General features: G+C 39.7%; 2 protein-coding genes and 1 pseudogene across 4 annotated transcripts in view; all 3 read right to left on the bottom strand.

Annotated features, from left to right (window-relative positions):
* Nucleotides 1-15,610, bottom strand: part of LOC132512911 (nuclear RNA export factor 3-like) — a 482,492-nt gene that overhangs the window by 63,804 nt on the left and 403,078 nt on the right. The window lies entirely within an intron of this gene.
* Nucleotides 1,831-4,050, bottom strand: TCEAL8 (transcription elongation factor A like 8). 3 transcript variants are annotated; one of them, XM_060137523.1, is made up of 3 exons: nucleotides 3,913-4,017; nucleotides 3,440-3,511; nucleotides 1,831-2,826 (listed from the first exon to the last, which is right to left on the bottom strand). In XM_060137523.1, the coding sequence occupies exon 3, from the start codon at nucleotides 2,782-2,784 to the stop codon at nucleotides 2,431-2,433; it is 354 nt and encodes a 117-aa protein (XP_059993506.1). In that variant the 5' UTR covers nucleotides 2,785-2,826; nucleotides 3,440-3,511; nucleotides 3,913-4,017; the 3' UTR covers nucleotides 1,831-2,430. The 3 variants fall into 3 exon arrangements, with proteins under 3 accessions (XP_059993506.1, XP_059993507.1, XP_059993508.1); XM_060137524.1 differs by having other exon boundaries at nucleotides 3,901-3,965; XM_060137525.1 differs by lacking the exon at nucleotides 3,440-3,511 and having other exon boundaries at nucleotides 3,913-4,050.
* Nucleotides 7,428-11,179, bottom strand: LOC132513960 (GMP reductase 1-like; annotated as a pseudogene).

Raw genomic sequence — 15,610 nt, 5'->3', positions numbered from 1 at the left:
TCCACATCCTGCCCCAGTTCCAAACCTCAGTGCCAGTGCACTGGATTCATCCCATCTTATAATGCTGGCAAGTGAGTTCCTGGACCTTCATCTCACTCCAGCCTGACCAGCATCCATCAGGCTGCCATAACTTTGGAGAATGGGCTGGTGACATGAACACTCCCCCCAAATGGCATCACACAGTGAAAAAATTTTTAAAAAGCCAAAGAGGACAGGGATGGCTCATTGTTTTCTGAGCTGATCACAGGAGAACTTTAATATATTTTATTCATATTGGAAGGAGTGAATGCATGGCCAAACATTTTCTTGATGGTGCTCCGTCAAGAAAAATGCATCTTATATAGCTCCCCCCCTTGATTTTTTATCTTGTCTTTGTTAAAATGAATCTTTAAAATTTTATATATAAACCTGTCAACCTTTTCCTTTAAAAGTTCATACTTAAAAAGATAAATGCTGTTATAGGCTTCTACTTCCTGAATTTCAATTAAAGTTCACCAGTATTTTCTTCTAATTATTTTACTTTCATATTTGCAATAATGGAAAGCATACTGTATATACCAGTTGTCCTCCTGCTTCAGTGTATAGCATCATCACCTGGAGGAGTTTGTTACCTGTTACTTCTACAGCCCACCTCCAGGCAGTAAGTCTTAGGTGGGGCCCAGAAATCAGTATTTTAAAGATGCTCCCCAGGTGATACTGATGCAGGTGATTATGCAAGGCTTTGATAAAACATTTGGAGTGTAATCCATTCCATGAACTGTTTCTTTCTGGAATTGCTTGTAATAATACTAGAAAAAAAAGACTTGTGTAAGATTATTGAGTCAATAGCAGAATTTGGACAAACCTACTGGCTCCTTAGCAATAATCAATCAAGAAGTCAATTAAATATTGAAACATGATGTGTTACAAGTAGGTGGCATATCAGGAGGAAAAGATAGTCTTTGATCTGTAAGGAAAATATAATTCCTAACATTTACATAGAAGCCATTCTATTTTAAGTGTATTTATGAAGTTTTTGCCTTTCCAAGTTTTTTTTTTTTTTCACGTACCAACTGGGGATGGGATGGGGTGAAGGGAACTGTTCCCTTAGATCTGTTTCCTGTACTGCTTTGTGCAATTTATGCATATTCTGAGTCTTCTGAACCAGTAGGGCAGGCCTGACAGGAGCCTTCAGGGAGAAATCATCCCACAAGAGCAAGAAGACAAAACCTCAGTTCTTAGACTTCGAGCGCAACTCTGACTATAGCATGACATCTTTTGCTCAAATTTGAACCCTGGTCCAACCCCCAAAATGGACTCATCATGTCTGACTCCTATGGAGGAAGTGTCCTGTGGCTGAAAATGGAAGGGGCTGTTTTACTAAAAACTCTGCTAAACACTGTGGCCCAAGCAATCCTGGAACAGTCCCCACCTCTGTTAAGCATCACTATAAAGCAGAGAGAAGCTTTAGAAGACAGAGTGGGGATTCAACGCACTGGGGACTCCAGGAAACTCAACGGGGCTTTGGCACTCAAGGACTCCACTGCACCACCAGCAGCAGGGCTAGCAGAGAGCAAAGGGCCCAGCAGAAAAGGCAGCAGTGCCCAGCAGGCCTGGCAGGACCCAGGGGAGCCCACCTCCCTGCCTATTGGACTTGTTCCTGAGCGCAGGTTGAGTCATGCCAGGACCCTCCCTCCCTCAAAACTGATGTTCTGTAGTGGGTTGGGGTTCTGTACGCATAGGTGGGAACAAGAGCCCACCAAGCACAGCTCAGAGTCACCTCATTTCTTCCCCACAGCAGCCCTGTGAGGCAAATGTTTTCCCATGAAAAGACTGAGTCTTAAGCAAGTGTATCTGTAATAACTGCCAGTTTTATTCCTCTGGCTAAGAGATCCAGAAGTAATTTGAGGTTTACATTTTTTTTAATAGTTCTTTCATCAAGAATTTAGGTCCCCCCATTGCCCTTATAAGCTGGTTGCAAATTATTTGATTGACTCTTAATTATAAAAAAAAAACTTTAATTCTTTTTGTATGTGTGACGTGTTCATTAAAAAATACATATAAGCAAAAAGAAAAAAACTCACACCACACAGAAATAAGCAGTTAAATTTTTGATATATGTATGTATACACACGCACACACACACACACACAATTTGAGATTTTCTCCTACATATGTGAGCTGATACTAAATATGCTGTAACCTGTTATGTTTTACTTTACAATATGGAATGAACATATTTTCATGCATATGTGTGAAACTTCCCAATTGAAAAACAGACCTGGAGAATGTGTCAAAATACAAAATCCAGATGCTGGTAATAAGGACACTACGTACAACAAAACTCCACCACATGATTAAAAATAAAACAATAGTCAAAGATACATCAGAAAATGCTAACAGAAAGAAAGCAGGGGCCAGATTTTAACATCAGACCAAAAAAAAAAGAATTCAAGGCCTAAAGCACACAGGATAAGGACGGCTGCGTGAATGTCTTTGTTTCCAATGCATCATCACAAACTTATTTCTTACTCTTCTTATCTCTTCCCTAAGCCTTTCCAACTCATCTACTCCTCTTATCATTTCTTCTGGGTCCAAATGCCTAACCGGAGTGTCCTCTTTATATCCCTGACCAGGCTGAGTCAGCCCTCCTCTAAGGTTTCCTTCTGCTTCCTGGCTTTCACCTTCTTCAGACGGTTGAGGATTTCTTTCTGCCTCCTGTGGTACAGCTTCCATAGGGCGGTCTTCCTCAGCCTTTGGCATGTTCTGTGCTTTTCCTTCATTTTCTTCACAAGACTTTTGCATGTTGAGTATTTTTCTCTTATTTCCTTTTTGAATAAATTAACCCTGGAAAACAAGGAAACAAAACGACTAGATGCCAGGCAAATGGACCAGCAGTCAGAGCATGGGTTTCCATAGAGACTGGCCTCTTCACATTCAGGTCCCTAATTGTCAAAGTTTTCCAACTAGAGAAGACTAGATCCTCAGGCTCAGAACTCCCCTGGCCCCACCCCTTTCTCCCCCTCCCCTTTCTCCCCCTCCTGCTCCAGCTCCATCTTCTCGCTCCCGCTCCAGCCCACCATTTCCCAGCAGGCCCTGCTACAGGCCTCTCCTAGCACCGAAACGGGAGCAGCGCAGAAGCAATTAACCCCTCCCTTGCCTCAGGTCTCCCAACACTCCCGCCCTTTTGGGCTTTCCCAAGCCATTCCAACCTCCTGCCTCTCACCTGAGACCGGCTGGTCCAGTCTCTGGCCTCCCCTCCCCCTTCCACGTCTCTCCAGTCTCCTCCCCCCCCGCCCCCGCCCCATTTCCGTTGCAGGCTCTGCACAGGCCTCCGGCGCTTCAACCGGATGGAGAGAGGCGGCAGCGACCCGGGATGGGCTTTGGTGTCGTCCGGACTCACACCCCACCCCCCACAGCCACCCCCAGGGACCTGAGGCAATTCCACCTTTACACTGACCTGCAGGGATCCAGGGGATTTTCCTCCCTCTTCCCTCACTCGATTTGGGTCGCTCCCAAAAGACCAAGAGTCCTGCAGACAGGAGTGCTTGGTGAGCAGGTCAGTACCTGAATCACGGGTCCCTTTCACGATTCTAGGCCTTGTTCGTCTAAAGTTTCCCCACGTCCTCATCCTCTCTCTCCTTTTAAGGCAACCCCGCCCTCCTTCCCCCGTGCCCACCGGTTCCCTGCAAGCAGGGAGTGGGAGACAAGTTATTTCCAAATTGTTTCTATGTCTCTGTCTCGGGACCCTCAATTGGCTGCCCTTCTCCCTCTCCACCCCCACCCACCCCCAAACAGCCCCAAATTTCCTGCACAAAAATGAGAGTTTGGCGGAACCGTAGTGTTGGGAAAGCGGTACCGGCAACGCTTGGTTTCTGCTCTCTGACTCCTAGGCCCCAGGGTCCCGAAGGCAGCGCCCACCTTTATACTGACCTCAAAGGATCCGGGGCACTTTTCTCCTCCAGCAATAGGGAGCTGCTACAGGGAAACAGGCCCTGGACTATAAGGACTTCTGCACACGTCGACTCCTGGTCACGTGAGCGTTGCGTCATCAATGAGCTCGAGTCTTCGGTTACCCCTCCCATTTAACACTGCAGCCCGCCCCCTGCGTTCCCTCCACTTGATACTGTCAATCTTTTTTCGTATTTGCCAATCAGAGACAACAATACTGGTATCTTCTCCCAGCAGATACTCTCGTTTTTCTCGGGTTACCAGGGAGAATCAGCCTCTCGGGGTGAACCGACCATTTCTCCTTCTTCTTTGGGGAATCATCTCTCTCTCCTGCTTCCAGTTTCACCTCCACGCCTCCCCCAAGGTCCTCCAGTCCACCATTTCCCTTGGAGTCCTGTCTAGCATTAAAATGGGGGAAGGTGGTAGATGGGGGCGGGAGGGCGGCTAGAAAAGAATGTGGGAGTGAGGGTGTGGAATTCTTTTTTACTAGTTCTCTTGAATAGTTTTCTGCTTTGTGTAATGTTTTAAACAATCAGCATACTTTTTAAAAATGATTTTTAGGAAAGAGATTCCACATAAGCAATATTTGGCACAATATGGAGGACAAATTAGTTACATGAATTTTTAAGACTTTGGAAAAGTTTTCTAATGGCTGCAAATGAAATGACAGTTTTCACAACATATTGATCTGTTAGAAAAGGTTTTTAAAATCTTATTAAAGCAGCGCCTTTAAAAACTGACCCCAGGGCTTCCCTGGTGGCGCAGTGGTTGAGAGTCCGCCTGCCGATGCAGGGGACACGGGTTCGTGCCCCCATCCGTTAGATCCCACATGCCGCGGAGCGGCTGGGCCCGTGAGCCATGGCCGCTGAGCCTGCGTGTCCGGAGCCTGTGCTCCGCAACGGGAGAGGCCACAACAGTGAGAGGCCCGCGTACCACAAAAACAAAACAAAACAAAAAAAACCTGACCCCAAATTAATCTGTGGGAAGAGGCCCAGTTTTCCCTTGTGTAGCAATTTTATGTAAGTAATCCACTACTTTTTCTCTTTCTGGCTGAACTCAAGTTATCAAGTATTAGATGTCTGACCTTTTCATGAGGACTGCTGCATGGCTTCCGCTTGAGTTTTAAGTGGAGGCTTTAGGCATACTGCCTCTTCTCATGTCCTCTGTAGGATCCAGTGCCTTGCTAATCAGATGAGTCTATAAAGGAGTCAACTTTACTTTGGAACTCAAAAAAATGTGTTGGAAAATAACTCTCATACATCCTTGAAACACTCAGAAAGGAGAGAGTTCCCTCTATCTCACCATTTGGTGTGAGGCTTTTTAACAGGTGGAATTTTTGTTCTTGCATCCCACTCTTGAGATATTCTGATATCATTCACTTTGATCCATTAGAAAGAACTATCAACATGCATAATTGTTATGATCAGAAAGCAGAGAGGACATCATTGCAGTAAAAATATTAGTTAAAAGAGGAAATTGATATCCCCGCAACCCAGAATCCACTGGTACTTGGAGGTATGTTGGTGCTGGGAATGGCAGTCTGGCCAGTGGAGCCAGCTGGAGAGTCAGGGGAAGGAGGCAGAGAGGGGTCTCTTATCTAGGATGGTCACAGTGGGATGTGGTAGCCAAAAACAGAGCCCACCACAGAGAAAGCAGGGTTGGAAAAAGTATTTTTGTTGTCTTAATGTTTTATCATTTATATTTAAGCATGAAGAATTTATTCCACAGTTGATGGATATATTTCCTATTATTCGAGGGAGAGTTTTTAATATAAATATAGCTACTGAATTATAAAGATGTAACCATTAAGTACCACAAAATATTTCCATCCTTTCAGATGTTATATTTAACAGGGGATAACTGATATTTTTAAAAAATTATTATCATATAGAGAAATGGACTCTTTTTTGGGTGTACAGTTCTATGAAGTTTAAGAAATGTATAGATTTGTGGAACTACCACCACAATACAGGATACAGTTCAATCACCCCCAAAAAAACTTCCTCATGCCACCACTTTGCAGTCATACCTTACCCCCCTTTCCTGAACTCTTGGCAACCTCTGATCTATTCCCAACTCCTATCATTTGTCTTTTTCAGGATGTTACATAAATGAAATCTACAACATGTCACATTTAGAGACAGGCTTCCTTCACTCTGCATAATGCCCTGGAGATTCATCATTTAAGCTGTTTCATGCATTAATAGCTCATTCTTTTCTTTTTACTGAGTAGTATTCTGTTATATGGATGTTCCAGTTTATTTGTCCATGTACCCTCAGTAGGACATTTGTGTTGTTCTCAGTTTTGAGTAATAATGAAAAGAGTTGCTATAAACATTGCTTCAAACTGGACTACTAGGGTAACCTTTTCTCTGACCTATCTACCTTCAGGCCTCCCTCTCCGTCTTCAATTTACTTTGCACATTACCATCAAATTAAACTTCACTCTTTCTTATTTTCAACTTGTCATTCTCCTGTTCAAAGGCCCTGGCTGGCAACCCCACTATCTGTGAATTAAATCCTACTTTCCTCATCCTGACATTCAGTGTTGATCAGAATTGAGCCACACTTGTCATCTACTTCTCTGCCCCATCCAAAAGGAACTCTCATACACTATGCCCAAGTATGCCTTCTTCTCTCTGTCTTTGCATGGTATGTTCTTCCACCTGATTGCACTCCTCTTCCTCCTAGATCCTGGTCCTGCTCATTCTTAGGGACCTAACCTTCATCACCCAGCCTCTAAAGCCACCTCAGCTGGAAGTGATCTCTACCCCGCCCTGCCCCATCAATGCTGCAGGTAGGGTCTGCACCCCTCATATTGCTCTTAGCAAATGTTGCCTTTTACCTTTCCCCTTTCCTGTGTGTTTGTGTTTGTGTTGGGTGGGGGTTATCTAACCAGGCAGATGTTCAAATGTGGGTTGATGGAGAGTGGGGGTCAGGCTCCAGCTCTCATGCTGCTTGAGTGGCTCTTGTGATTTTAAACAGTGCATCTCCCAGAAATCTCAGAGATTCAGAAGGAGCTGTATGCCAATTGGCTCACAGACGATCCTTCTTTCTGCTTGCACAAAAATTGGAGCTGAAGTTTCATTGTCCCCCTCCTCTGCTTATTCTACTTACAGATAGTCAGAACAACCTTAATACCATTTTTATGGAGCTACTGACAGAGGATATTGTCCTGTTTTCCTAAATAGTCATAAGAGAGAGATCAGTCAGCTCACTGGTTCACACCTTACCAAGAGCCAGATGGTACAGGCCTTTACCTTCATCCTCGTCCCTGAGCAATTTCAGTGCATCAATATAGCATTCAGCTGCCTTTGAAATCAAGTTAATCACAGTAGCTTTTTAAATGTAAGATTTTTGGAGACAAGAGCATTCTTGTCAATTAAAAACTATTTTTAAAAAGGAATGAAAAGAGGGCACAAATTGATTTAAACAATGAAGACATGAATTCTGGAGAGTAGACACCATGTACCTCTGACCCAATCAATATTCTGTTTTTATACACCAAGAGGGCACTGGGGATAGCTCCAAAGTCTAAAGCCTTTCAAGTGGTGTGAGGGGAGGAGAAAGGAGCTCTTATACAAGAATATGATATCCAGAATATTGTTTTTTATGTTCTCTTTCGAAGTCATTTCCTGAGGCTCTGTATTCAGCAACTCCTGCATATTTCTTATTGCTCTTTCAAAGCTCATCCCATAGAATAGCTTGAGAGGGCTATTTCTCTCCCTCGCTTCTCTAGCACACTATCTATGGCTTGAAAACATCCCTCCCAGTATGGCAAAATCTGCTCCAGATCCAAAGGTTTGGCTGCTGTGCATGGACTCAAAGCAGTTGTCTTCTGAGATGATTTGCCCCTTTGGAGTGCAACGAGACCCAACGCATTTCGTCACTTTGCTCAACTGCGGGTAGTCCACTCATGTTCTGATGTAAATGGTACACATAGAGCCCAGGCTGATTTCCACTTAGACTGTAAGTCTCTGCTTCAGAAAGTAAACTCTTCTACCATCTCTCCTGTCACTACGTTCCCTGACATTTGGAAATTTGGCATGCGTAAGTTTCAGAAGTTCCACAAACTCTTCAGAATAGCCACTGGCCACATCCAAGCAAATGAACTTAACTTGAAGCACAACTTTTCATCTCTTCCAGATAATTCTGCCCACTTCCTGAACTCACAGCTTAATGCTGCACACATTGTGGATTATTGTGGCCAAGAGTTTCTAGTTATCCAGAGCATAATGCTTATGAATTGCTGTGAACCTGAAATGCTGTGTCATAACCACTGCCCTTTCATACGTCCCCATGGTGTCTGTGTTGACCACAGTAATAGGAATCCTTGAGTTGGTCTGCTTAGACTTTCTTACTATGTGACAGAATGCTTAAGATCCACCTCAGCTAGATTCTTGAGATTGCTTTGCTTAAGCCTTGAGGTTCGTATCTATGTAGAGCATATTGCTAGGTTGCGGAGAGGCACACTTCAGCTGTACTACAGCTTGGACCAGGCAACTTTTTCCTGTGGCAAAAGCAGAGTTGTTGGGGAGAGAGTGCTGTTGTTGCTGGCTAGGTGCTTTAAAATATTAAGTTTATAATGGAAAGAAAATCTTTGCTGACCTGTTGATTCTGACTTAGTTGCCTGCACTCTATTTACCCATCCTAACTCTTTCATCCTGTTTTGTTGACTTTCTGCTTTGTATCCCTTACTTATCTGTAAGTGCCATAGGACAAAAACCTTATCTGGTTCAACTTTGTAACCCCTCCAATGCTGAAAGTTCAAGTTGGTGGAAACGATTTAAATTTTCGCTAATATGAGAATGGTTAAATAAATTATCCACACTGTGGAAATTGTGCAGATATAAAAAGTAATGAAATAAAAAATGTGTAGTGACATCAAATTATATTGAAGTTATATTTTTGAGTGAAGAAAGTGGCAGAACAGTATTTAGAGAATACTGTCCCACGCACATACAAATAATGCATACATATATGTGTATGCAACTAGTTTATTAAGTAGTTCTAATTTTCTGGTATAAACATGGAACAATTTTATTTTTTCCAGTAATTGCTGTCAACTATGGTCTGTCAAATCTTCTGTTTCTCACTGAATGATGAATTCGTTTAATGACATTTCAGTTTGTTTCCTCAACTATTCAATGACTTTCATTCATTAAGAGAGTTTTGTTTTGGGTTTTTGAAACTCAGTCTGGTTTATTTTTTAAACTTTTTGTTTTGAAATAATTTTAGTTCTAAAGAAGATAGTACAAAGCTTTTCTGTAAACCCTACATCTAGCTTAGCCTAATACCTGTGGTACATTTATAAAAACAAAGAAATTAACATTTGTGCAATACTATCTCTGACAGTGAGAAACCTGGTTCTCCTTTATGCATAATTTATTTACTTATTTATTTAACTCTAGTATATAGTTAAAGTAGTTTCAGAACTTCTGTCATGTACCCCTGTGAGAAACAAATTTCCCCACCAGAACATAGCATTTCTGTATAGTTCTTTTTGTCTTGACCGTTATAATATCCAGTCACTTTTTCAAAGCAGCTTAGGTCAGCTCTTTTTTTTCCCTACCCTTTTTATTGAAGTTATGGCATACATCTATAATATAGGAGATTCATTTACAACAGTGTGCTTTCCGTCTAGGGCTCCCCTACATCTTGATTTGTATATTTTTTAATGGACATAGAGCAAAAGTCACCCTTTGTGGTGTGCAGTTCTGTGAAATTTGAAAACATTCATATAGTCATGTATCAACCACCACAGTACCATACTGAAGAGTTCTATCACTCTAAAATTTCCCTTGGGTGACCCCTTTGTAGTCAACTACTCCCCCATCCTCACCCTTGAAGCCTCTTTTATATCTATATATATTAACCTCTACATAATGTCATATAAATGGAATCAGACAATACATATATTTTTGAGTATGGCTTCTTTCACTTAGCAAAATACATTTGAAATGCATACATGTTGTTGTGTGAATCAGAAATTTGTTCCTTTTAATTACTGTGTAGTATTCCATTGTACAGATGTATATTAATTTATTTTCAGATGTTAAAGCAACCGAACATTCCTGAGATAAATACCACTTTGTTGTAGTGTATGATGATTTTTATATGTTGCTGGATTCAATTTCCTATCATCTTGTTTAGTACTTTTGCATATATATTCATAACAGTTAGTGGTCTGTAGTTTTCTTGTGATGTCCTTGACCGGTTTTAGTATCAGGGTAATACAGGTCTTACGATGAGTTGGGAAGTGTTCCTTCCCCTTCTATTTATGGAAGAGTTTGCTAAGGATTTGTATTAATTCTTCTTTATATGCTTGGTAGAATTAATCAGCACAGTCATCTAGGCCTGGGCTTTTGGGGGGCAAATAATTATTTTTTATTATTATTTCAATTTCTTAACTTATTATTATATTGGTTTATTCAGATTATCATTTTCTTTTTGAGTCAATTTTGATAGGAATTTGTCCATGTCATCTAAGTTATCTAATTCATTGACATACAGTTGTTCATAGTATTCCTTTTAATCATTTTTTTTCCTGAGAGGTCAATAGTAATGCCCCTCTTTCATTTCTTTCTTTTTTAAAATTTTATTCATTGTTTTTGGCTGCATTGGGTCTTCGTTGCTGCACGCGGGCTTTCTCTAGTTGCAGCGAGTGGGGGCTACTATTCATTGCAGTGCGCGGGCTTCTCATTGCAGTGGCTTCTCTTTTTGCGGAGCACAGGCTCTAGGCTCACGGGCTTCAGTAGTTGTACCACGCAGGCTCAGTAGTTGTAGCTTGCAGGCTCTAGAGCGCAGGCTCAATAGTTGTGGCACATGGGCTTAGTTGCCCCACGGCATGTGGGATCTTTGCGGACCAGGGCTCAAACCTGTGTCCCCTGCATTGGCAGGTGGATTCTTAACCACTGCACCACCAGGGAAGCCCACACTCTTTCATTTCTGGTTTAAGTAATTTGAGTCTTCTCTTTGTTTTTCTTAGTTAATCTAGCTAACGGTTTGTCAATTTTTTCGATGTTTTCCAAGAATAAACTTTGGGTTTAACTGATTTTTTCTCTTCTCCATTTCATTAATTTCAAATCTAATCTTTTCTGTTTCCTTATTTATGTTCACTTTATGTTTAGTTTGTTTTTCTTTTTCCAGTGTCTTAAGGTAGAAGTTTAAGTTATATATTTGGGATCTTCTTTTTTAATATAAATATTTACAGCTATATATTTCCTTTTAAGCACTGTTTTACCTGCATCCTATAAGTCTTGGATGTCATATCTTCATTTTCATTCACCTCATTGTGTTTTCTAATTTCCTTTTTAATTCCTTCTTTGACCCAGTGATTATTGAGGGAAGCATTTTAAAATTTCTATATATCTGTGTATATCCCAAATTTCTTTTTGATGTTGATTTCTCATTTTATTCTACTGTGGTCAGAGCATATACTTTTTATTATTTCTTTTTTTTTTACATTTATTGAGATTTTTATGGCCTATCCTATATGGACTATCATGAGGAAGTTTCACTGTGCGTTTGAGAAGAATGTATATTCTGCTGTTGCTGGGTGGAGTGTTCTATAGATGTCTGTTAGGTCTAATTGGTTTATAGCATTTTTCAAGTCTTTGAATTTTCTTGTTGATCTTCTGCTTTGTTGTTCTATGCATTATTGAAAGTGGAATATTGAACTCTTTAACTATTATAGTTGAATTGTCTATTTTTCCCATCAGTTTTCATAGTTTTTGCTTCACGTACTTTTAGTCCTATTGTTAGTTCCATATATTTGTAATATTGTTTTATCTTCCTGATGGATTGACCATTTTATCTATAAAATGTCACTCTTTACCTCTAGTAACCTTTTTTATTTTTAATTCTATTTTGTCTGATAATAGTATTGTTACTCCAGCTTTCTTATGGTTGCTGTTTTCATGATATACATATTTTTATCATTTTCCTTTCAATCTTTATATGTTTAAACCTAAAATATGCTTCTTGTAAACACCATACAGTTGGATCTTTTAAAAATCTAATCTGACAATCCCTGCCTTTTGTTTGAATTGTTTAATCCATTCATATTTAATGTTATTATTGATATGATTGAATTTATTTCTGCCAACTTTTTCTAAAAAAAAAATTTATTTATTTATTTATTTATTTGGCTGCATCGGATCTTAGTTGCAGCACACGGGATCCTTAGTTGTGGCATGTGGAATCTTTAGTTGTGGCATGCAAACTTTTAGTTGCAGCATGTGGGATCTAGTTCCCTGACCAGGGATGGTACCTGGGTCCCCTGCATCGGGAGTGCGGAGTCTTAGCCACTGGACCACCAGGGGAGTCCCTCTGTCAACTTACTTTTTGTCTGTCATATATCTCATGTGTTTTTTGTTCCTCTCTTCTTTTCCTCCATTTTTCTTACATTAATTAAATATATTCTAATGAAGGATTTTAATTTATTTAATGACTTTTTCATTATATCTTTTAGAGTTATTTCCTTTGTGGTTACCCTAGGACTTGACATATACATCTTAGTTTATTGGGTTCTATTTCAGTTTTATACTAACTTAATTCCAGTGAGATATAGAAACATCACTTCTATATATTTCTATTCCCTTTATCCACTTATTGTGGTATTGTTATACATGTTACAACAAAATGTTATAAAACCCATCCACTGTTACCATTATTACTTTACATAACTTTACGTCTCTTATGGAAAATGAAAGAAGGATAGCAAGTATATATTTATAGAATTTATTATGTTAACCTTTTCATTTATCACTTCTGGTTTTCTTCATTTCTTCCAGGGCATTTTAGTTACCCTCTGGATTTGTTTCCTTAGCCTATTGCAGCTTTGCTCCCACCCATCTCCTTTGTGTTTTTATTGGCAAATATATTTCTTTTCTCTGTTATAAGGCCAATAATACATTATATATATACTGTTTTAACCAGTTGAGAGAAGGAAGGGGAAATAAATATACATTTGAACTGTGTTTTATAATTACATAATTAACTTTATATGTGCTTTTTTTCCCCAGTGGATTCAAATTACTGTCTGGGGTCATTTGCTTTCAGAAGTAGAGAACTTCCTTTAGTATATCTTGTAAGGTGGGTCTGCTAGTGAAAGGTTCTCTCATTTTTTTGTTTTTCTGGGAATGTCTTTATTTTGTGTTCACTTTTGAAAGATAGCTTTGGTGAATACAGGATTCTTGGTTGACTTTTTGTATCTTTGAACAGTTTGAATATGCTATCCCACTTCCTTCTGGCCTCTATTGTTTTGGTGATAAATTAGCTGTTGATCTTATTGGAGTTCTCTTATAGGTCAGGAGTCATTTTTTTTCTTGCTGCTTTCAACATTTTCTCCTTGTCTTTGACTTTCAGCATAGTAAGAATGGCTTTCAGCATTCTTACTATGTTGTGTCTGTTTGTCAGTCTCTTGCGTTTATCCTGTTTGAAATCACTGAGCTTCCTGGATATGTAGATGAATGTTTTTCATCAAATTTGGGAAGTTTTCAGACATCATTTCTTTGTATCTTTTTCCTGCTCCTTTCACTCTCTTTTCTCTCCTTTTGGTATTCTCATTATGTGTATGTTGGTGCAATTAATGGTGTCCCACATATCTTTGAGACTCTGTTCATTTTTCATGATTTTTTCTTTTTTTAAATTAATTTTTATTGAAGTATAGTTGCTTTACAATGTTGTGTTAGTTTCTACTGTACAGCCAAGTGAATCAGCTATATGTATACATATATCCCCTCTTTTTTGGATTTCCTTCCCATTTAGGTCACCACAGTCATTACTTTTTTCTCTTTCTTATTCAGATTACATAAAATCTATGAATCTTAGAGTTCACTAATTCTCAAATCTACTGTTGAGCTCCTCTAGTGAATTTTTCATTTCAATCTTTCTATTTTTCAGAATTTCCACTTGTTTCTTTTTATAATATCTATTGATTGATTGTTTTTCTATTTGATATAATAGTGTCATCATACCTGCCTTTACTTCTTTAATCATAGGGTTTTTTTCATTCTTTGAACATATTGGCCATGTTGAACTATTTGTTAAATTCTACATCTGGTTACTCTCACAAGCAGTTTCTGTTGCCTGCTTTGCTCCCCACATGTGGGTCATATTTTTCTGTTTCTCTACATGTCTTGCAATTTTTTCAGATAATATATTTTAGCAACTCTGAGTACTGATCCTCTCTCTCTGGGGCTTATTTTTGTTGTTATTTGCTTGTTTTTTTAGTGACTGGCTGAATTATTTCAATCATGTCCATTTCCTCCCTGCTATATGATGCCTCTATGTTGATCCTCAGAGTGTACAGTATTGGTATGCCCATAGTCACTCTGGGATGACAGTGGTTTTGGCAGTCCTCTCTTTACTGACTCCTTACCTGAACATACTTGAATGGTTGATTGCTTTATTGTTTTTGACAATACACGGGGGCATAAGTTGCTCCACAGATTCATGGGATTAAATTTGGGCTCCTTTTCAGATACAGTTTTTGAGGTCATTGTTTGACATTTGTTTGGACTCCAAGAAGACTCTACTTAGCTGTCTATTTTCCTAATTCTCTAGTAGACTAGCTGGCCTAACATTTAGCTTATATCTCTAATGAATCTACTGACCTCCTCTTAATTGTTATTCACTACAACCTCCATTTTTTATAGCACCTGTAGCCTTCAAGTTCACACTGTGTGACAAATGAAGTCAGTTCCTTTGGAAAGAGTTTTGGAGCTCTCTGTTTTAAGGCCTGCCTCTCCCCCTGGGAAAATCTCTGATACAAGGCTCTGGAGCTAAGGATGGTGACAGTAGCACAATTCTCTCTGAGTGACACTGCTACTTTAGGAGCTGTACACTTGACTCAGGATGGGCAGTTCCTTCAGGTCTTCCTGGCTTGCCTCTCCCAGGAAATTGAGTCCCCAGTATTCTTAGCACACTATGCTGAAGGTAGAGCCTCCTTATGATGAATGGAGGAGGAGCAGAAGGAGCCCCAACCTTTCAGCTGCACTCACTTGGAATTTAGCCTGAGCAACAGTCAACTCAAGGCAGGATGAGAAGTTTTGTCTCTCCTGGGAAGATACTGTGACCCTTCAGATGTGAGCTGGGGGAGAAGGAGACCTGTGTTTTTGACTACACCCTTCTGGAGTGAAGTTTCCATCATGCTAAGCTGGAAGTGGGAAGGCAAGAAAAGAATCTTGGTTCAAATGCCACAGATTATCATTGTTCTTATTGTTATAGTAGATTGTCTTTTAAAAACGTTTCTTCATTTGCTGTATGCCCTTAGGACCATTTCCAAAGAATTTAAATGATTGTATTTTAGGAGAATAACTTTTAACAATTTCACTGGGAAATGGATCCTCAGAGTTCCTCATATTGCCTTGCCAAAAGTGGAACACCGACCATAGTTATTTTTAATTTCCTGTCTGATGGTGTCAAGATCTGTGTCATTTCTGATTATTGCTTTGCCTCTTCAGAGTCTTTTCTTTTCTTTTTGTATTTCTCATAATTTTTACTTGAAAACTGGATTTGTATAAGACAGTAATTACTGAGGTAAATGGAGTTTATTATTGGAGATGAGCCTGTCATTCCTACAAAGCTTTTAGTGTGAAGTTTGCATTAATCTAGTTAGAAGTTGGGCTGAGTTTGATGTTTTCTTCCTATTTGGCTCTGAGTCTTTCCACCTGGT

This window comes from Lagenorhynchus albirostris, chromosome X (assembly GCF_949774975.1).
Source record: "Lagenorhynchus albirostris chromosome X, mLagAlb1.1, whole genome shotgun sequence".
In the NCBI taxonomy this organism is placed as follows: domain Eukaryota; kingdom Metazoa; phylum Chordata; class Mammalia; order Artiodactyla; family Delphinidae; genus Lagenorhynchus; species Lagenorhynchus albirostris.
Note: the sequence above shows the minus strand (reverse complement) of the source record. Positions and strands in the feature narration are given on the sequence as shown.